The sequence below is a fragment of the Excalfactoria chinensis genome, chromosome 2, assembly GCF_039878825.1.
Source record: "Excalfactoria chinensis isolate bCotChi1 chromosome 2, bCotChi1.hap2, whole genome shotgun sequence".
NCBI lineage: Eukaryota > Metazoa > Chordata > Aves > Galliformes > Phasianidae > Excalfactoria > Excalfactoria chinensis.
Genome location: NC_092826.1, coordinates 44,960,921 through 44,983,161, shown reverse-complemented (window position 1 = coordinate 44,983,161; position 22,241 = coordinate 44,960,921). Strand labels below are relative to the sequence as shown.

General features: G+C 43.7%; 1 protein-coding gene across 4 annotated transcripts in view; it reads left to right on the top strand.

Annotated features, from left to right (window-relative positions):
* The window catches only part of GREB1L (GREB1 like retinoic acid receptor coactivator), a 123,452-nt gene extending 101,535 nt beyond the window's left edge, over positions 1-21,917 (top strand). For all 4 annotated transcript variants that reach the window (XM_072329357.1, XM_072329355.1, XM_072329358.1 and 1 more), the window contains 15 exons: positions 1,307-1,646; positions 5,111-5,226; positions 5,603-5,847; positions 6,880-7,442; positions 7,932-8,034; positions 11,156-11,311; positions 11,527-11,666; positions 13,545-13,706; positions 14,030-14,234; positions 14,892-15,057; positions 15,411-15,638; positions 16,549-16,690; positions 17,284-17,484; positions 18,216-18,354; positions 19,099-21,917. In XM_072329357.1, the coding sequence (XP_072185458.1) occupies positions 1,307-1,646; positions 5,111-5,226; positions 5,603-5,847; positions 6,880-7,442; positions 7,932-8,034; positions 11,156-11,311; positions 11,527-11,666; positions 13,545-13,706; positions 14,030-14,234; positions 14,892-15,057; positions 15,411-15,638; positions 16,549-16,690; positions 17,284-17,484; positions 18,216-18,354; positions 19,099-19,262 (3,070 nt within the window). In that variant the 3' untranslated portion in view covers positions 19,263-21,917. The remainder of the gene's footprint in view (positions 1-1,306; positions 1,647-5,110; positions 5,227-5,602; positions 5,848-6,879; positions 7,443-7,931; positions 8,035-11,155; positions 11,312-11,526; positions 11,667-13,544; positions 13,707-14,029; positions 14,235-14,891; positions 15,058-15,410; positions 15,639-16,548; positions 16,691-17,283; positions 17,485-18,215; positions 18,355-19,098) is intronic.
* The last annotated feature ends 324 nt before the right edge of the window (positions 21,918-22,241 follow it).

The window sequence follows — 22,241 nt, the reverse complement described above, 5'->3', positions numbered from 1 at the left end:
AATAAGTGTGATGAATAATATTAAGGTCAGTTAATCTCATTGCATCAGTTCTTTCAGCTTTTCATAGTCTTTCTGACCAAGTCCAGTGGAAGAGTTGGTGGCCATTGCTGCTGTCTTTCTGTTCTCAAGATGTGGATGGGGAAAAGAGTGATGGAAGATTAGATCATATGCAAATATTATCTTGATGTTGAAGTTAAGATCAGCCTAGAAATAGAGAGAAAGTGAACCTGTTTCTTGGAGCCAAGATGTATTTTTCATCTTACTTTGTTGATTAAGTCTCTGTTTCAAAGAGACTATACCTTTTGTGTAGGTAAGCCATGCAGCCTTGCGAGTCTGAATAGGTGTCGGATGTTTTGGTTTTATCAGAAAGACTCCATTTATTTTAGTGTCCTAATTGCAGCAGGTACTTGAATGAGAGGAGGGATAAGAGGTGTTTATAAATTTACTGATTACGGTTCATAGAGATACTGTAACAGACAGGCTCAAAACTTTATTCAGGTGGGCCTCATACTAAATTACTCCAGAAAGGGAACAATGAAATTTGGAGCTTTTTGTTGTTTGGACTTTTGTAGCACAAGGCTACTGCTCCAGGTGTATTAGTGTCAGATTTTATTTGATGTTATGGCAGTGAGTGAACTTGTGGGGAATGTGTAGAAACTGAGTGCTATTTAGCTTGAGTAGGTTTAATTTCTTTTTTTTTCTTAGCATTTCCCATTTTGATTTCTGATCTGTTATCACTGAATGTAACTGTAATGAGAGAGAAGGAAATATTGGCTGTATAGCTTAAAAGGCAAAGTGCAAGTTCAGTTTTGGGCTCAGAGCCAGCAGTCTCTGCTGGGTAAGTTTGGCTTTCTGCTGAGACGGTGGGAAATGGGAAATCATGAAGAACTTCTTACCGAAACCACTTAAAGCAGCGATGGTCCTCTGAGTTCATGTAAGAAACAAACCTTCTGGACAGCAAAGCAATTAGCCTGCAGTCTTGGAGTGAATCACATCTGAGATGATCAATATCTCCATCAAACTGAAGAACTTTAGCAGAAATTGTTTCCCAAAGGAAGATAACAGAAGCTTATCATTCCTTTTAGCTCAGAGCAGGACTTTGCTCTTTATTCTCTGCATTCAAGGAATATCTGCTTAAGACATAGTTAGATTTGGTGCAAAGTCATTGTGAAAATTAAAGACTTTGTTCTTTAAGCACTAAAGACAAATGGGCACTTCTTTACTCCACAGACCTGGTGTTTGGTTGATTTTTCAGACACTGCTTTGATTTTGCATGTGCTGAAACAGAGTTGTTATCTCCCCTAAGGTATCCACGGCTGCACAGCATGGTGATTCGCTGCTACCTTCTCATTCAGCAGTATTCCCAAGCTCTGATGTCTCTCACGACAATGGCCTCGCTAAGAGATCACAGCACACCTGAAACGCTCAGCATAATGGATGACCTTATCACTTCTCCAGGAAAGGATAAGAATGGCTGTGGCCACATGCTTGTCATTAGGGTGCCATCTGTGCAGCTAGCCATGCTGGCCAAGGAGAGGTTGCAAGAAGTAAGAGACAAGTTAGGTCTGCAGTATCGTTTTGAGATCCTCCTTGGGAATCCTGCCTCAGAACTCACTGTTGCAAAACACTTTGTAACACGTTTGAAGGTGAGCAGAAGCTATTTCTTTGTATGGCCATTGTAGTCCTATGACTGTTGGACATGTTTTTTGTGCTTCCCCATGTATTTTTAAGTTAATTGCTATATGGAAGGATGAATGTTCTGTATCTTTCTCTAAGGAAGTATACTGTACTTCTGGTGTCTGTAATGATTTAGAAACTCAGAAAAAAAAAACAACAGGTTGTTTCTGAACCCTGACTTCTGGATTCCTGAAGTCAGACACCAGATGTTATCTCACTTTTTAAAACTGAATATCAGCATGAGTCAGGTAGGTTTCCTCTTTGAATTTCTGAAAGCAGAGCTCAGATCTCTCTAGACAAGCTAGTTATTGCCACCAGCTTATCTATTTAGTGTATCTAACTGCATGCTCAGTTTTTCCACCTTCTGCTCTTCTGGTAACCAGTAAATCCCTTGTAGATTTCTTGTCTCAAACCACTGCATGCTGAAAGCCTCTTCTGCATAGCATATATGCACCAAGCTAAACTTGTGCATGGACCTGTAAAAGCCTGGTACAAACAGCCGCATCCACTTCCTGTATTAACCTCACTACGCTAAGCCAAGTTTGGTTGCCTTTCTTAGGTACCAGCCTGAGAATAGTTCAGGTTATCTGTCCTGATTTGTGCTCTAAGTCTCACATAGTGATTTGTTCAGTGTGCTCAGAAACACACAGAAAATGAAGGAAACGTATGAGCCTTTTTGCAAAGTTTCTGAAGAGCTTCTCTACAACCCAAACCAGGCAGAATGTCCTTTAAGAAACCACACCTTCTGCTTTCTAAATCCTGCCTGCAGCAGAAGAAGGAAGAAAAATAGTGAAGGAGAAAATAAGTTGTGAGGTAACAGTTCTGTGCTCTGCTGGTGGGAGTTTTGTTGCCGTTGGTTTGTTTGGTTTTATTCAGCTAGATTTCAAATAATTCTGGACTGTGAATATGGTGAGACTTTCTTTATGGCCCTTTGTCTTGCTGTTGCAGCCCCATGCTCATTTCCAGAACAGCCTGTTAGGCTTTTTAGTAGGGATCAGGATGAGTGTGAGAGTCTGATGCAGATGAATATCCATATATCCATTGATCTGAATAGAGGACTTTGATCAGGTAGGAAAAAAAAACCAAACAACAACAACAACAAAACCTCCTAAGTAATTCTTCTTATCCCTCTTACCCACAACATAAGATGCTTTCCTGGAGTAAACAAAGCTACAGGCTTCTGGTCTTGTTTCTTTCCTTGTATACAACTTAAAAAAAAACAACAAAAAAACACAAAACCAACAAAACCTACTCAATTCTGAAAGATGCATATGAGTGAGAAGAATTTAGTTGCCCAAAAGGAAGTCTTTTCAAGTGAGTTATTTCAGTTGGATGCTCCAGAAAGATGAAAATTGACTGTGAGGCTTGTGCTTGGCTGCCACAGCTGCTAATCTGGCACGTGGATTTTCTCATGATATTAAGGGTAATACTAAAGGTGAAGAATGAGAGTGGGGAATGGGTCACAGTCTGTTTTCCCTGTGAGTACAGAGGAGAGGAGAGTAGGCCGCTGGTGAGGCTGAGGCATCAAGTGCTGGTCCCACTGACAGCTGCTGTGGGTTTCAGAGAGAATGAGATTTCAACCCAATCTTTTGGAAGAGCAGGGAGGGAATGTTTGATTTGACTTTAGCGTCTTCCAAAAAGCAAGTAACCAGTGTGTGTGGTTCCCCAGCAGGGCTATGGTCTCTGGTGCTGGTAGCTGAGCAATATATCCTCCATCAGATGAGCCCCATGGCAGCCTTGGAGGGAAGAATCACCTGGAGGTGCAGAATGAAAGAAGAGATGGCAAATAATTTAAATAACTGTTTTGTTGAACAGGCCTGTTGTCATGGCTATAGAGGTCACCTTTTAAGCATAACAAGAATCAGTTTTGGAGCCACTGAGAAGTGAGGAGACCAAAGGGCTGCAGCTGTCTACCCCTCCACGGTACTGTGGACAAGAAATACATTTGTGTGCCAGTCCACAGTTGAAAGCTCCAGGCACTCGAGCTTCTTTTCAAACCTTTAGGCTAGAAGAAATAAAATCATCCTTGAACCTGTCTTCCCCTATTTCATTTTCTAGCCGTGCTTTTTCTGAGAAGCTTCAAGAGTTGGAGAGGCAGGCTGACACACAGCCAGGCTAACCCTGCTGAACCTACAAATCTCAGCTTCTGAGGCTGCTTGACTGAGATGTAGAGTTTGTTAGGTAGTTGGAGAAATTACTTCTTTTCTACGAGCATCTTACACAGAGGATGCAGAAATCAGCAGGGGAGTGAAATCAGGACTGAGAAAAGAGAATTAAAGCCATAACAGAGAAGGGAAATACTATTCCAAATCATGTTCTTCATAAGCTAAGAAGGGGAATATTCTTGGGTTATTTCAGTGGAAATTTTCTCAAGATAAAGTGGCATGCTGAGTCACTGGTCTGCTGTTGATTCCTCCTTTTCAGTCCCCTTCATCTGCCTGAGAAGATGACTCATAAAACATGACCTTTCTGGGGTGGAGAAAAGGTGAGGAAAGAACAGGTTAAGCGTTTAGAACAGAAGAATGGAGAGGGAATTCAGGGCAGGATTCTCTTTGCAGGTCATGTTTTTCATACGGTTTGCATAAGTTGCTTTGTCAAGACAGCTTTGTCTTGTCTTGCCCATCTGTGCTGAAAAGAGTAATTTTTATATTTATATTTATTTTTAATAGGAAGATGAGTGGTTGAGTTTGCCATCTGTGTGACTCAACAAAGTAGACTCTGTGTCTCAGCTAGGTTTTAGTTTTCTTCTGAACTCATTTTGTATGTTATTACAAAGATGGACAGGAAAACTTCTTCCAATGGACTAATATGATGCAGTGCAAACATGTAGTGATTCTGGAACCAGTATGGCTTATTTTCTTGGTCTGAAGAGCCCTTAATGTCTCTAGTCAATGTAGAAGTATGAAATCTCTGTTATATGTGAAGACCCTGCTAGTCTCTGCTGATCTCCTGCCCCTGGACTGGTCGCTGATTGAAGAGGCAGTTTTATCATGCAGTACCCACAAAGTATTGACAAGAATGGCTAGGTACGAACCTGCATTTTCTCATTTCATCTTTATAATTCTGATGTTTGTAAAGGCAAAATGACTACTTGCCTTTCTAAGTGAGAATCTCTTGAGTCATTCAGCTTTGCTTCCTGTTAACAGTTGCTGTAGTATGCTCATGCCTCTTGAATAAATGCTGCCTGTATCCTATGGAAGCGTGGGCACTGTGCAACGATACAAGAAAGTTAGTGTTGTTCAAGACAGAGCAGTGTTTTAGGAGGCTGAATGCAAAACAGAGAACACAAATGGGCTCAACCATGTTCACCAAGCTCTGCTGAAACAAGAGTGTGCTAACCTGCATACAAAGAAAAAGCAGGAACTGGAAACAAAAAGGAGTAACAGTTTAAAAGGTATCACTTAGATGTGACTTGAATATTCTCCATTCACAGGCCTGGAGGGGAAATGAGCAGGACGACTGGATTCCTCGCACCTATCAGGATCTGGAAGGTCTACCTTGCATTGTTATTTTAACTGGCAAGGATCCTCTGGGAGAAACCTTCCCCAGGTGCTGTTACTGTGATACAGTTGTTTTCTAAAATGTTTAGATAGCTATTTCTTTGGGGAAAGATAAGTGGTTTGATACCAAGTGGTTGTTTATTTTTCACAGAGAAGTGCACGTTAGGAGGCTTTCTTTTTGGGGAACAGTTTACAATTTTGGGAAGCGTGGTTTGTGAGAAGTAAGGCTCCTGCACTGTGTGGGTCAGTGAACATTTGTGCCAAGTACTGAGGAGCATGACCTATGTGCTGAATGTTGTAACACTATGTGATATTTCATGGCTGCTAAAATTGTTCATGACTGTTTAATAAGCAGTTAGAGATACAGAATATTCTCCAGAGTTGCAGAAGACAAACCATCCTTTTTCTTTGGTTGGATTTTGTAGGTCACTGAAGTACTGTGACCTTCGGCTAATTGACTCAAGCTACTTAACTCGGACTGCATTAGAGCAAGAAGTGGGCCTGGCTTGCTGCTATGTCTCAAAGGAGGTGATTCAAGGGCCTATTGTAGCTCTTGACCTTAGTGAGAAAGAGCATGAGAAGGCAAATGGTAGCGAGAATGATGCCGATGAGCTGTTGATAGACTTGGACAGGCCGCAGAGTAACAGCAGCGCTGTCACTGGAACCTCAGGTCAGTTAACTGCTGCTGCTCTGAAGAGTAAGTCTTCATTTATACATCTTTGAAATTTGAGTGTGAATATTGAGATGTTTTGACAAACATGGACTGTTTGGAAGTATGCTGCTGCAGGCTGAGCAGTGAAATGCTAGTAGCAGATTCTTGCCACAGTGAGCAATTTTCCTGTCTGCAGCTCAAAGGGGAAAGTGCTGCAGTGGGAGAATGGGCTGCCGTACCTAATTGTCCTTATGATTTTGCTTAAACAGTTGCAACAGTTTGATCTGTTGGATCCAGAAAGGATCTTAAAAATGAGGATGGGAATAGATAGGATATAATATTAGGAACAGCAAAATGCTGTGTAACTGTTGGGGTAGCTGTGGGTGAAGGTGGATGTTTGCCTCCTGGCTAAGACCAACAGAAGGGCTCGGCCTTACCCTTCCTCTTCAGGCATCAGTAGAAGATCACCCCTCACCAGGTTTTTCCTTCCTTGTGTTCATCTGTCACCTCTAGGTCCTTCCCTTTGCTTCTGTATGAATTTGAGGAATTAAGACAGCTTAATTGTGCACCAGATTTTGCCATGCGCTAACATAAAAGTGGCTGATATGGAGGAGGGAGCATAGGTCCAAGTTGCATTAAGATCGCTGTGAAATAAAAGCTCTCTTCTCCATAGAAGAGAGAGTCAAATTGATCTGTGTATACACTGGCATTTTATACTTGAATTTCAGAAGATTATACCAACAAATTCTAAATCCCAGATGGAAAATGATAGTTAACATGCTGTGATTACTGTACATTTGGAATTGGATTGTGTTTGGATTCTGAACTTGAAAAGAATGGCTGTTGCCCCTCCAATAAAAGAGGAAGATGGTGATGGTTTTTTTTAATGGTGAAATACTCACCCATCTACAGCACATGGTGAGCCCTCCCAGCTGTACTCAGGGAACAGAAGTATTTGTAGGGTAGGATTGTCCCCAGATGAGTTCAGGATTTATTTGCATTGCCTCATGTCAGTCACATCTGTCCATTTCCCACCTTTTGTTTCACCAGGTTCCCTGGCTGACAACGGCGTGAGCTCCTCAAGCGCTGCAGACAGGTCTCAGAAGCAAGCACCGTCACTTAACTTTCAAATGGTTGCACACAGCTCAGTAGATGAGGGGGCTTACCCTGAGTTCACAGCCGGAGAGACTCTGAAACAGGAATGTGACTCCTTGGGTAACCAGATGGCAAGCAGCACCACTTCAAAACTATCATCACTGTCGTCAGTCTCTCAGACATTTCGGTGGCCTGGTCATTCAACCAAAGACAGCAAAGCCCTCCGTGCTGCACTGCCACGCATCGTCATTCTGTCAAAAGCTGCTTACTGCCTCCTCAGCTCACAGAAAAGTGGGAATTTGCCTTCCTCCTCTTCCCTGCTGCCTCACGCTGACGTGTCCTGGCTGAGCTCTCTAAGGCCTCTGCTTCACAAGGACATGAGCAGCGAGGAGCAGTCACTCTACTACAGGCAGTGGACAACAGCCCGGCAGCACCATGCAGACTTCAGCAATCAGGGGGAGGCATCCAGCTCAAGGAGTTTTCACCCCAGGCGTCTGCTTTTGACAGGGCCACCACAAGTAAGAGCACAGTTCTTTCCTCCTTCCCTACTAGCAGGATAAGTGGACCAGTGTCGAGGACTGCTATAGCAGCTGCAGGTGGAGATGTACTTGAAAAGCTCGTGCAAAGTTGCACCCAATTATGTGTTCAGAAGTGAAAAATCAGGCAAATTTGAAGGTTAAGTTCATGCTGAAAGTTGTTAAGAGAATGGTTCTTTATGTCTCTTGTTTTAAGCTGGTAAGATATACTTGTGAATGGCACCAGACATTAAATTGCTGTATCAGTGGAGAAATGGTCAATCACTGCCCATCTCTCTTCATACAGAAGTGATAGAGGCTCTAGGCCAGGTTTTCCTCACAGATCAACTTTGTAATGCCATTCAGCATAATGGGCAATATTAGGTCATGTTAAGTTTTCAGGAAGAACTAGAGTGGCAAAAAAAAACCCATGCATTTATCCAAACCGTATCCTTCTTTCATATTAATCTGAGTTGGGATTCTCTGGTTCAGGTGGGAAAGACTGGCTCGTACCTGCAGTTTCTAAGGATTCTCTTCCGCATGCTGATCAGGTTGCTGGAAGTAGATGTGTACGATGAAGAGGAAATTAATACCAGTGAGTATTTAGAAGTCATTATTAATAAGCATTATTTAGTGACCTTGTTATGTATTGACAAGCGGTGGCAAATATTTTAGATTTACAGAAAGACTTCATAAATTACAACTGCCACTTGTTCTGTCTAGTAATGGGCAGTTAGACTTGTAGGTACCTGCATATGCTTAAAAATAGATTAATAAAAATGTAAATTTTACATTGGACTTAACTAAGAACTCTTTAAGTGCATTTTTGACCGGTTTGTTTATTTGGCACTAAAGTGAAAGTGAATATAAAGCTCTATACAGGAAACATCTGCTTGCTATTTGCAGCATCTCTGCTAGCTGATTTTAAGCTGTGGCTGCTACTAAGCAGAAAAGACAGATTGAAGAACACTGCTTTTCTGCCTGAGACATTAGTATTACTTAATTAAAAATTAGAAACCAATCTTAAATGTATTCCCAGAACTTTGAGTACTGTTATTTTCTCATTATTTGAACTAAATTTCCCCCATAAGCTTAGGATGAAGTCAGTGTGTAAGACCAGGCAGTCTGGTCTGTTGTGTTCCCTGCAAATGTGTCACACCCCTTCCAGGAATGTGTGACAGCGCGTCAGAAGAGCAGTTTGGGTTTGACTTGGGGTTTGTGGTTGTGGGTTTGTTTTATTTTCCCTGCAGCTTCTAATGGAATCCTCTTCTAGATCCTCCATGCTCTGGTGGTTGAAAATATTCGGGGGCTGGACTAGAGGATCTCTAGAGGTCCCTTCCAGCTTCTGCAGTTCTGTGATTCTTTTTATTCCCCAGTAAAAAGATATTCCTGTGTCCCAATTATCGACGTTTTAGAGAAGATTGAAAAAGATGTTGCTTCAAAATGCTTTTACTCTTCTTTGATGTTTGCTTATATCATGCAGAAATCTTACTCCCTCTCAGCTTTCATCTAGGTAGTCTGAACCAGCTGGCAGGATCCCCACAAATGACAAGCCCACTATTCTTGTCATCAGTTTAGTAGTTCATCTGGACATCTATTTTCAATTTATCCTTCCAGCATGTCTGACCAGAAATGTGTGTGATGTTGTGCAGAATGTTAACATAATGTTACCAACGTGCAACAGCTTGTGTATTTCCCTGCCTCCACTGAAAGCCCCATGATAGTTGAAACCCATGATTGCACTTGTCTTTTCCATTTTCCTGTTTCACTGACAGCTCTGTTTAGCTTGTGCTCGTGGGTTCTTCTGCAGCTCAGTGGTTTCCAGCTGACAGACACCCAGCCTACAGCAGAAATGCTTGTTATTAGACCTTGACTGCACAAACAACTTTCATTTCTTCTGCTGAATGTCGCCCAGTTTCTGTTTCTTTAGTTTTTGAGCTCATTGAATTCTTTCTGGGTGATCATCTGTGCCTTCTCTGTATTGACAACAGCTCTTAAGTTTGTTGGTGACACAGATCTAAGGCTTGGTTTCTTTTTGAGGCAGTGATGCTAGTGAAAATATTAAACAGTGTGCCCACCCTGCTGATCTCTGTTAACTTCATTGGCAATCTCCAGCAACATTAATGCTTATGACGTTACATGCTGCCATCTTCTGTTTAATCAGCTTGTTCAGCTTACAGACCATTTCTTGTCTCTGTTCTCTTGAACTGATGTGATTTGTCATATAGCACCGTATCAAATACTGAAGTCCAGAAAGATATGTTGCACTTTTTTTATTTAAAGAAATAGATCTGTCACATCTGTATAATGAAAGTCATGCAGCATTTCTTTGGTCAACCAAAGAATGTGACTGCATTTTATTGCATTTTTCATTTACTCTATCTTTATACAAATGTCACAGTAATGGACCCAGAGTTTCATAGATCTCCTCTGAAATGGTGACAATATATGCATTGTGCTTGCACTGCAGTCAGGTTTATACCAGATTTCATAACCTTTTCTTTAAGAAAAGTGGCATGAAGTTTATTCTTCCTCATTCATTGAGGTGTGGATCAAACTTCAAAACAAAACAGCTGTGCTTTGCTGAAGTCTGCCTCAGCGTGATACTTAGAAAAGCTTTTTTTATCTTGGGCTTGTTGTCATTCGAGGCAAAGCTTTATTTGCTGATGAGCTTTTTCCATTTCTCTTGGACTTTCTACATTCTTAGTGTTCTTTTTGCCTCTGAAGCCCCTTCCTCTTGGTGATCTCTCATGGCTTGGTTTGCTGGTTACTGATTGTTTGGCAGAAGTGACTCCAGGAAGCCCAATTCTTATTTGCAGAAGAGTGCCTGGTGTTCTCAGCCCGGTGGGTGAGCTCGCTTGGGATTTGTGTGAACAGACTTATGGGCTTCAGAGGTTAGCATTGTTTGACCAGCAGCTTCCTACCAGTCTGGGTAGGGTGAGCATATGCTTGTTTGGAGACACTGCTTTCGTTTCATCTGAGTTTACCTTCCCGAAATCAGTAACCTTATTCATTTGGCCACTCTTATGTGTTCTCTCTGATTTTAAACTGGATCAGTTCCTGTTCAAGCTTTGTTTCAAGTGTCAGTTTGTCATCTTAGGAGAGTGCTTTCTGATGTTGTTGCTCACACTTGATTGTCTACCTTGGACACACCTCTACTGGATGAAGCAAAAAAGTTCTAGTTGATCCCTGCTCTCACACCTTGTTCTCTAATAGAAGTGTGTCTTTTACTGCCTTTATCATCTACTCAGCAGCTAGTTTATACATTTATACACTCTGTTTCTCCTTGCTTTAATATCCTTTTGCCTTTGGATGCTTTTGCTTCTTCTTTACCCATTGCTCTTCTTTCCGTGTACTGAAATGGAAGCCATAGAGGGGCTGGAAGCTCTGTCAGTATCTTCTGCAAAGACAGCTTATCTGAGCAGTTTATGTATAAACCAGAATGAATTATGCTTCAGCAACTTGACAAAGAGCAGAGCAGAAAGTTACCCATGAGGCTGCTTCACCTACACACATTTTCCAAGGAACTGCTGTTTCTTTGAAGTGACTTTATGTTGACCATAATTTCAATTTTGGTAACACTGATGATGTTTAGAGATGTCTGTGGTGTGTGCGTGTGCACACTTGTCTGAGTTCCTGTGCAGTTGTAAATCAGCAAACATTAAGCACCATTTAGTGGGTATCTGATACTGCTTACCTAAAACGTGTTGTTGCAGATCATACAGAAAGCAGTGAAATTGCTCAGTCTAGCAATGACCACTGGCCAGATATTGAGATCTTCAGTAAAATGTCTTTTGACCTGAATGTACATGACCCCAAGTACAGAAATATAAGTCCAGTGTACACGGAACAACTGTCAAGAGTGAAACAAGGTGAGTAAAAAAAGAATTTTCTCAGAATACTTTCCTATTTAAAAAACAAAACTGTTTATTATCTTAATTGGATTCGTGAACTGAAGAGAAGCCTTTATTCTCCTAAATGATATCGAGCAAAACAAAACATTTGTTCTTTACAGTTGTTACAAGGATCACAGTGTCTGGATTTGGATGCTCATAAAATTTCTTTTTCTTCTTTCATCTGTGTAAAGAAACAAGCAAAGAAATGAAATCAGAGGAACCTAAGAAAAGAGAGACCGTGTCCATGATGCTGACAAAATATGCAGCTTACAATACGTTCCATCACTGTGAGCAGTGCCACCAGTACATGGACATCAATCCTGCTGCACAGGTTGGTGCCAAGGCCCTAGGGTAAACTGCATCCTTGATTTTTCTGTGGTCTCTGCAGGCATACCACTCTGGTCTCACGACTCACGCTTTCACCTTCCCTGAGATGGAATTGTTTAATTTCTTCCATTCTCAGGGGAGATATTGAGCTACAGACCCTGGAGCATCAACTGTGTCTGCTGCGTTCCACATGAGCAGTTCTCTTCCCCAGCTGCCTCTGACAAAGGGTGAATATTTGGACTAGTTATCTCAACCCAGAGCATTATTCAGCCTACCCAGAGGGTTCTTAGTGTCTCATGGGAGAAGACTGTAACGTTGAGAGGGATGCTTGTCTTACCTAATGGCAGCCAACCTCTAGTAGGAGACTGGGTGGCCTATTTCTTCCTCCCTTTGTTGGTAACCGTCCCTGCTTCTTGGCAGTGGCTTTACAAGTCACTGGACAAAAAGGATCATTTTTAATTGTTTCATAATCCTTTTGGTTCTCTAAAATGAAGATTTTTGCTCACCAGGAGGCTGGCAGGTAAGATTTTTCCTGTTTAGTAGCTCAGAATTACTTATTAACCACCACCAATAGTTTACTTTGGGGCTTCTTACCTCAATTCATTCTTTTCTTGCTCACTAATCTTTGCCAGCAGCTTGCTATTAACCTAACACAGCATAGACACACTGACCTGGAAATGTACAATGTCAGTTATTACAGAGCTGCACCAGCAAATCTCTTTTAAACCTCATGCTTCATTACCTACGTTGACACAAGCAAATCCTCCCAAAGGACATCTGTTGTTCCCTTTACACATCTTTGTGCATCTGGTCAAGCATAATGACTAGTAATAAATAGAAGTATCTACTTGTTCTTGTAACTACAAGTTATGTATGTAGAAGTATGAAAGAGAACTCTGAGAAATTACATATCCGAAGGAGAGTCATTGGTTTGCAAGCATTATGAAGGGAGAGAGATTCTTAAAGGCTTTAACAGAATCTAAATAAACCCCTTTTCATGCTTCGTCTTTACTTTGGCTAATTACATCAGCTCTTTAGAAAACATTATAGAGGCGTGACTGCCAGGAGCAAAGGATTTGACCTTGAGGTACAACACCTCCCTCTCTAGGAGGAAGTCTTACCAGATATGTCGGCATTTTAGATGCATTTGCATGGTTCAGTGAAGTGCTGTGCAAACTCAGGCTCGCCCCATATATTTCATGGCTTTGTTGATGGAGGGGTCTGCCTTGGTTACGTCTTGCTTAGAAGGGGATTGTCACTGGAAAAATGCCATGCTCACGTGACCATGCTGCTGCCACCTCTGAATGGCTGGGCATTCTGCTGTGGAGAATCACCTGTATGATGCAGTGGTCTTTGAATCTTTGGGGAAAACTTCTTTTTTTTTTTTTTCCTAGTGTGTGTATGTGTGTATATCTATACTTATGTTCCATTTCTCCTTGTAAATGCTCGTAAATAATTTCCAGCTCTAATAAACTTCAGAAAAGCCCAGATGGGCCAAAGATCACTGATGATGTAGAAAGCTGTTTCAGTAGCAGCGGTTACATGTTACATGCCGAAATGATGTCACTTGTGGTAGAGGAAAATGAGAACATAATAAAGTTAGCGTCAGTTACTGAAAGAAAATGTGGTTGTTCTTCTCTGGTGGCTGCCAGTATTGTAACTGCCAGAGCAGGATGACGTATTATAGAATCTTAGAATCACAACGTTAGAATGGCCTGGGTTGAAAAGGAACACAATGATCATGTAGTTTTAACCCCTCTACTATGTGCAGGGTTGTCAACCACCAGACCAGGCTGCCCGGAGCCACATCCGTATGTATGTTCCTTGTCCAATACCTGCTTTCAAATTCTTCTGCTTTTTGTTTGTTTGTTTTTAAATACAGGTATCTGACTCCACTCTGCACGCGTTCACGTTTTCATCTTCAATGCTAGGAGAAGAGGTCCAACTGCATTTTATAATCCCAAAGTCCAAAGAGAGCCATTTTGTCTTTAGCAAGCAAGGGAAGCACTTAGAAAGCATGCGTCTCCCTCTCGTTTCTGACAAGGTGCGTGTATGGCTCCTATCCGTTTGTGGTCTACATGTGCTGAGTGCAGTCAGCTTGACAAGCATCTACAAACTAATGATGATTGGCTGGTTTATCTTCTTCTTGTTGCTGCTGTTTTATTTTAGTCCTTTGCATAGATCTTGCCTTACCCTCCTTTGAACTGGACTTCTTGAAGAGATTCATTCCTATTTGCATTCCTGGTATCCAACCCAGATGTGTTGCAATGATGAATAATGTTCAAGACTAGTACAATAAGTAAAAATACCTATAAGGAATAACTTGCTTTTTACAAAATGTTGGCTGAATATCTCCTGTTCTAGCAGAATTTGAATGCAGTCAAGAGTCCTATCTTCACTCCATCGAGTGGACGTCATGAGCATGGCCTCTTGAACCTCTACCATGCCATGGAAGGCATCAGTCACCTTCACCTCCTCGTAGTCAAGGAGTATGAAATGCCACTGTACCGCAAGTACTGGCCCAACCACATCATGCTCGTCCTGCCAGGCATGTTCAACAATGCTGGCGTTGGTAAGAAACACCATCAGTGCTGTGCAAATGTCAACATCCACATTGAGCAGTATGGGTCACGTTGTTTGAGAAACTTTCCAATGTTGTGATAGCAGCAGTCTGAGTGCAAGATATGGTGGTTTGTAAGAAATGCTGCTGGAGATGTAGTTTGCATATTTATGTACAGCATCTCAGTTAAAAATAGGGTGTTTTATAGACTGCATTCATTCATTTTACTCGGCTCTGATGTATGGACATTCATTCTAGGTATTTTACCCAGATTTTCTTTATTGGTTAAGCTGAGGCTGAATATCAACTGTAGCTGAACATTGTGGGTTTGAACTTCAGACTTCATTTTCATGGAGTTCCCGAGTTTCACCTGCATAAAGTTTTAAGTAGCTTTGATTTTAGGATCTCAGCCACTTTTTGGTTTATGTTATTCTTTTAATGCCGACCAAATCATTTTTTTTGTGATCTCTTAAACGATCCACTTTCCTTTGTATCTGCCTTTTAGGTTGCAGTCCCACTGAAAAATGGATGTTTTGATTTCTTCTTAAACTAAGATGTGATGAACTCTAAGTTCATAAAGGGTTTGCAGATCTTTCATAGCCTTTCTTCTACAAGAGAGAGTGATAAAATCTAAGATCTCTGCATGTCTTCTTTACGTTGTTTCCTCAGGTGCTGCAAGGTTTCTTATTAAGGAGCTTTCATACCACAATCTGGAGCTGGAGCGAAACCGCTTGGAGGAACTGGGAGTCAAGCGTCAGTGCGTGTGGCCTTTCATTGTGGTCATGGATGACTCCTGTGTGCTGTGGAACATGCACAGTGTTCACGAGCAATCCAGGTAAGTCTCCTTCCAGAAATGGTACATAGGGTGATTCCTTTTCCCTTTCTAAATTGCTGCATGAGACCCGATTGTGCTGAAGGGCCCCTATTCTTATGATAGCTGAATAGACGGGATAGGATTGTTTGGTGGTTGTTTGAAAAGCCTGTGTTTGTTTATTTATCTATATGTTTAAAGCATGTAGAATAGCATGTCTTGATAATGGAATTTCTTGCACCTGTATCTACATGTATTCCATTAACTGTGCACATGCGTATAGGTATGTGCACACTCAAGCACGTACATATAGTGTCGGTTCCATAGACAAAGTAAGCCACGTCTGTGTGTTGTGTGCGTTTCCTTCCATTTTGCAGCCAGTCCCTGGAGCCTGGGGGCACCAGTAAGAACGTGTCTTTGAAGAATGTTCTCCAGCACATTGAAGCCACCCCCAAAATTGTTCATTATGCAATATTGGGTGTTCAGAAGTGGAACAGTAAGCTAAATGCCAAGAAGACAAAGGCTCCGTTCTCCCGGTGTCACGTGCATGACTTTATTCTGCTCAACATAGACCTGACCCAGAATGTGCAATATGATCTGAACAGGTGGGTGGTGTGTGTTGGTGGTGAGATATTTTGACGGGGCAAGAAGCTCGTCACTGTGTTTCTAAATGTCTCTGAGGTCAACGGGAGGATCCTGTCTGAGGTACATAGTCACAGAAATAAAACAGTCGTGTATGCTGCATCAGGATGAATAAGGCATTAAAGCACACTTAGCAGCTGAAAGAATGGGAAGGGAAGCTGTGAGGCAAAAGAGAGCTACAGAGGGCTGAAAATGCAGGGATAGAAGGGGGAAACTTCAGGAGAAAAGAAGAACTGGGGGGTCGCACTTAAGGAACAGCAGCCAAAATGAGCCAGTGACAGGAAGTGTGGGGCTCCTGGAGTGCAGGAGCCTCTTACATGACTAAGAGCCGAAGTGTGGGCAATGGCTGGGCCACTGTTGTGTCAAGAGCACTGTCAAGGGATTTCTTCTGATTCCTTTGGTCACCTCTCCCTCTCTGTTGCCTCCTGGCTTGAAATTACAACAGATGAACTTTGTGCTGTATCTTTCCTTCTTTTTTTCCCCCTCTTATAACAACTCCATCCTAAAGCATTTGCAGTAAGGCACTGCTATCACAGGGCTTTACTTCTAATTCTTATCAGAGTGAAGCAAAATCTTATTCCCTGCCCCTGGTTTCAGCCAGGTGGGTTCAAAGAAAACCCACTGGGGCATCTCACCCTGCATCCTGCTGAAAAGCAAAAGTTTGTCATCAGAGATCACCAGAAGTTGTTTTCCTACACCAGGAACACACTGAAGAAAAGTATCTTAGGAGCCATGTAAAGAAATTACACCAGAGGCATATCACACTGTCTCCAGAGCTCAATGCTAAGCCCACCTGGATGTGGGTGTTAGCAGCGGGTGTGTGTATTGCTGACTTACAGCAGCTGACTCAGTCACCTTGTGTTTTATTCCCAGGTATTTCTGTGAAGATATAGATTTCAATCTGAGGACAAACAGTAGCGGCCTGCTCATCTGTCGATTCAACAACTTCAGCGTCATGAAGAAACATATTCAGGTTGGAGGACAGAAGGACTTTGTTGTTAAGCCAAAAATTGTGGTGAGTGTGTATCCATGCTCAGTCATATGTAAAGGGTGAAATCCAGACCCATTTACCTGAAAAAGAAGGAATTTTCTAGGCTGTTACATTTATTTAGTATTTATTTGAAATTTGAAGTTGGTGGCCTACTCTGTGGTAGAGCTGCAGGAAGTATATTGCTAAGGATAAATGATTAACAACAACCCTCCTAAACAACTGGAAGATAGACTGGGATTGGAAAGAGTGTGGTCTAGCTCTGCACCTCCAAAGGTGAAAAATTTCTTCACCAGCAGAGTGGTGAGGCAGTGGGACAGGCTGCCGGGGAGCTGTCGTGTTACCATCCCTGCAGGTGGTGAAGGACTGTGTGGATGTGGCAGTGGGGGACATGGTTAGCGGGCACGGTGGAGTTTGGGCTGATGGTTGAACTAAATGATCTTACAGGTCTTTTCTAACCTTAATGCTTTAATATGGCAAAATCAAGTAGAGGGGTTTGATTCTTCACCCAGCTTTTTCTCTTCCTCCTGCTGTGGTGATCCTCTCCCCTGCTGGATGAACCTCTGTAGGGAAGATGTACTTAAGGGGGTTTAAAGGGACTCCTTTTGCTTTTGTTGCAGGTTTCTGACAGCCCGGCACCAATCATGCCTCTCCAGTACGTCTGTGCCCCAGACAGTGAGCACACGCTGTTGGCAGCCCCATCGCAGTTCCTCCTGGAGAAGTTCCTTCAGCATGCAACATACAAACTCTTCCCTAAGGCCATTCATAACTTCAAGAACCCAGTATTGGCCATTGACTGCTATGTGAACATCGGTCTTGAGGTACAAAATATTTGCAGGGATTGTGGGGAGCAGGAAATGCAACCCTGTACTTCAGCATCTTTAGTATTGAAAACACTTCTTTTGCAAACAGCCTCTTGTGATTGGAAAGAGCTTGGTCTAGCTCTGCACCTCTGAAGGTGAACAATTTATGCTCAGGAAGTGTAGTGAGCCATTGGTACCTGCTGCCCAGGGGGTGGTGGAGTCACCATTGCTGGAGGTGTTCCAGAACTGTGTGGGTGTGTCACTGAGGGACATGGTCTGTGGGCATGCTGGTAACGGGCCGATGGTTGGACGAGGTGATCTTTTTTTTTTAACAAACATAGCAATTCTGTGATTGATGCAGGGGCCTGAAATAAGGCACTTCATGGTTTGTGACCAAATGTGAAGTTAGTCTGGTTTGTCCGGTGAGTTCTTTGCCCAGGGAGGTGGTGGAGTCACTGTCCCTGGCAGTGTTGGAGAGGTGTCTGGATGAGGAGCTACAAGATATGGGTTAGTGGCTTGTGGTAGCAATGGTGACAGGAGGATGGCTGGACTGGATGACATTGTAGGTCCTTTCCAACCTTGTGATTCTATGATTTGATTTCCCTGTGAAGTCAGCTCATCACTGCTGATGGTCTGTATGGCTGCCAGCACCATCTCACCCACCAGTCAGCACCGCTTTGTGCTCCCTTCCACTCCAGGCCCTCACAAGGCCATGTTTAACACAAGTGCGTGCTTTCCCCTTCATGCAGGTGGCCATTTGCTATGTCAGCTCACGGCCGCACTCCGTCAACGTCAACTGCGAAGGGGTGTTCTTCAGTGGGCTCCTGCTGTACCTCTGCGACTCCTTTGTCGGCGCTGACTTCCTCAAGCGGTTCCGGTTTCTGAAAGGTAAAGCCTTGCCCTGCTGCACGCTTTACTTTGCCAGGATGAGCAGCACAGGGGAAATGGGAAGGCAGAGCGATGAACAGGTGCATTGAATGACTCAATTTTCACCTACTGCTGCCATCGTTTTCACAAGAAATAGATGGCCTGTCAATTTTCAGAGCGTACAATGCTGCTGCTTTGGTAGTAGGTGCGGGTCATTGAACCTTAGCTCAGCTTTGGTAAATTGCATTTGTTAACATTACTTTAAAGTCACGTCACACGGAGACAGGTGCAGAAAAATGAGGACAGGTGGAGATCAGTCTGTGAGCTGTAGTTGCAGCAGCTTGAGAGCTGGGAGCACAACGCCATCACTGCTGACACAAATGAGACCATCTGCCACAGTGCTCCGTACCACGGCACAGAACGCTCAGTGCTGTGGGATGGGACAGCTCTTAGCTGGAGGATGGAGGGGGTCTGCCCTCACCGGGACTTACAAACCTTGTCCAAGTCCCTCTTGTCTTTATAGTGACACATCGCCAATTGCCATGGGCTAACATGGGTGAGTTTGTGGTAGCATCTGAGCACATCAGCCTCCCGTGCTGAGGATGGCGGAATTACTTCACTAACGATTTAAGGATCGTGGATGGAGGTTAATGCTCTCCGTGCTGTGGCTGACAGCAGCACCTCGTATTTACGATCCTGTCAGGCAGGGAATGAAACAAAGAGTCATTACGGTTCCTTAATGCTCTCCTGTATTTTCACTCGAAGGTGCCACACTGTGCGTCATATGCCAGGACCGGAGCTCGCTGCGACAGACCATCGTCCGCCTGGAGCTGGAGGACGAGTGGCAGTTCCGCCTTCGGGATGAGTTCCAAACTGCTAACAGCAGTGACGACAAACCGCTCTATTTTCTTACCGGGCGCCATATATAAGCTTTGAGGAGATGCCCATCGTGGGAAAAAAAAAGGAACACTTTTGTTTGTTTGTTTGTTTTAAAAAGTACAATCACTGTGGAGCAAAGTGCAACCAATATTTATCAAGACTACTCAAAAGGGATCCCCCAGCCTTCGAAAGCAGGCTTTATTCCTAGCTCTCAAACGATCACAGCAGTTCCAATTTTGAGGATCATGGATTCCAGTTATTGTCACGTTGGTCCCAACCGCCGACCCCGATCATGCGGCCATCGTGCTGGTCTGGGAAGAGGACAGAATTCAGCTGATGGGGAATTCTCTCTGTTTCCAGCTGAGTTAGTTCGGGGAGAAGCCGCTTTCAGCAGCCGCTCACTTGAAGGTGTTACAAAAGCTCAATGCAGCATATGGGGTTTATCAAAGATACGCGGAGGAGAGCCCAGTGTCTCTCTACAGACTGTACTGCGGTACAGTAATACTCAGGGGTTTGAAACTACAATGTATGGTAGATATTTGTATTAAAAGGAATAGTCTCGTTCTCTGTGCAGTGTTAGCTTAAAATTTGTAATTGTGTTTGTACTGAAACTGTCTTTGGCAAAATTTCCACAGGTGTTCAAAGTTTACTACTCGGACCTGAACAAAGCAGCAGCTGCATGGCAGGCACGGGGTGGTGCTCACAGGTCCTCCTTGTGGTGTTACTGCGTCCCACTGTGGAGTTCCTCACCTCCAGGGATAAAGCTGCAGGCTCACATGGTGAGGAGGCTCCTCCTGCAGAGGCTCTCTTCATTTGGAGCCCAGCGCAGCCTGCCAGCAGGAGACCTTCAGGTTCCCCATTTCTCCGAGTTTTGAAAAGCTGTGGCCCATCTTCCCCTGTGTGTCCTGCTGTGCGGATGGTGACGGATGCTCACTAAGGCTTAGATGGTCTCAGTGGTCTTTTCCAACCTTAACGACTGTACGGTGCCTGGGGGTGGGAGGGCAAGCACTGTTTAGATCCTTCTCAGTCAGCTGCAGTTGGCTGCAGAGCTGAGCTGCATCACTTCCCACCTCTATGTAAATCAGAATGTGTCAACGGTGCTGGGAGGGCATCGGTGCCTGAGCTGGATTGCAGAGAGAAAAAATGAGTCCAAATGAAGGAGCTCTTACAGCATCTGAAGGGGAGAAGTCCCAGGGAGCTGGGTCTGCTCAGGGGGGCTTCTGCCCAGATGTAGTGTCCACTGGATGCACCCCCTGAGGCCGTCAGCCCTTTGTTTTTCATTATCTACTGGCTGTAGTGATGGTCACACTGTGGTCTGATGCTGGACAAGAGTCAGGAATCTGTCCGTTGTTTGAGAGGAATCCAGAGCAGTGGAATGTGGTTGTCAGGGTTAAATCCCCCTGGGACACGGTCTCACTCCTGCCCTTAGCACTGGTGACCCAGCTGATGTTCCCATGTGTTATTAAGAGAGAAAATCTCCCAGCACGTCGTGATGTCTTTATTAGAAAGAAAAATGCAGCGTGTTTGTAAGAGAAGCCCAGGTATGTTCATTAAATCTCTGAAAAATAATGAAATTGGTCCATTGATACTTAGCTGCCACTCACTGGAGGAGCTGCTGTAGCTGCATTCTTATTTTCCACACCCTGTGGTAACTGAGCAACTGTTTTATCTGATAAGAAGTTTACAGATGAAATCCCATCATGTCTTAGGCTGAGGCAAAAGGAAAATGAGTTGCCCCTGTTCGTGTCACTTAACTCTGATGCAGCAGATTTAGCAGACTCCAGCTGAACGCCGCCCTTCTGCAGCTGGGTTTTGGATTTTCCTGCAGCCCCAGCCTGCCTTATATTTGAACTCTCACAGGGACACAGAGGTGGGTGCTGAAGCTTTTGCTTTGTCCCTGAATGCAGCCCTGGAGTTCTGGTTTGCCCAGAGGGGCTGAAGGGTGGCTCCGGCTCTCAGTGTGATATTAAAGGTTCGGACACTGGGCGTTCAGCAATCAGATCCTTTCTGCTCGCGTACTCCATGTTTGCACTAACAAGTTTTAAAATCCCAGATGCTGAGACTGCTGTGAGGACGCAGCCCTTTGGTGAAACAGTGCGAAGTTGTCCCGGAGGTTGAGGTCAGCAGCAGAATGTCGGCATGGTGGCCTTCCTGTACTAAGAAACAGTGATCCGAGCAGCTGGGTTACCTCAGCTCCCACCTGCGCAGACAGGAGGAGGTCTGGAACTGCAGGGAAACAGGACACAAATGGGCCCACAGCACGTAGGGCCTGTCCAGCGCCTTCCTGGAAAGGAGCCCCTTGGTTGACATCTGGATTAGCGCTATTCCACCTTGAGTTTAAGCCTCGCCCTCACGGCCATGCCTATGAATGTATTACAGCGGCCAGCGTGATATTTTACTTGTAGATGTTATTGCCTATTCACAGGTTAAATTTGAATGTAAACTAAGATTTAAAGAATCATATTCAGATGCTTTTTTTGCTTAACTTATGTAATTGCTTTCTGTGACTTTTGGAAGAGGGTTCAAATGTCGCTTTCCTCGTGTAAAGCTTTCTTAACCAAAAACAAAAACAAACCTTGGTGAATTTAGCTTCACTAGTCAGTCTACCTCATGTTATTGTCGATGAACTGAAACTGTCTCAAGTTGTGGCGATGGTACGTTTATAATGTGCTTTCATTAAATCTGAGTCAATTAAGATACCATTTGAAACCACTTCTGTCCTGACGTTGGCAGCGGCTGCTCTCCAGGCCCACACCAGCGGTGCTCACCTCCGTGCTTTCTGTGCACCTCCCCCAGCTGTGTGACGAAGCCCATGGCAGCACAGCTCACTCTGACAAAGGTTAAGGAGGTTCCCAAATCAAAGCGAACTAAAAGTATGAATTTCAGTTCCTTCCCGCCCTCCAGGATGGCTTTAAGCCATTGGTCAAGGATGACGGTAGCACCTCTCATCAGCCCCTGAGCCTCCTGGCAGGATGGTGCTGAGCCAGAGCTCCCAGGAACTGACCAGCAGCACCCACTGCCACCGCCCT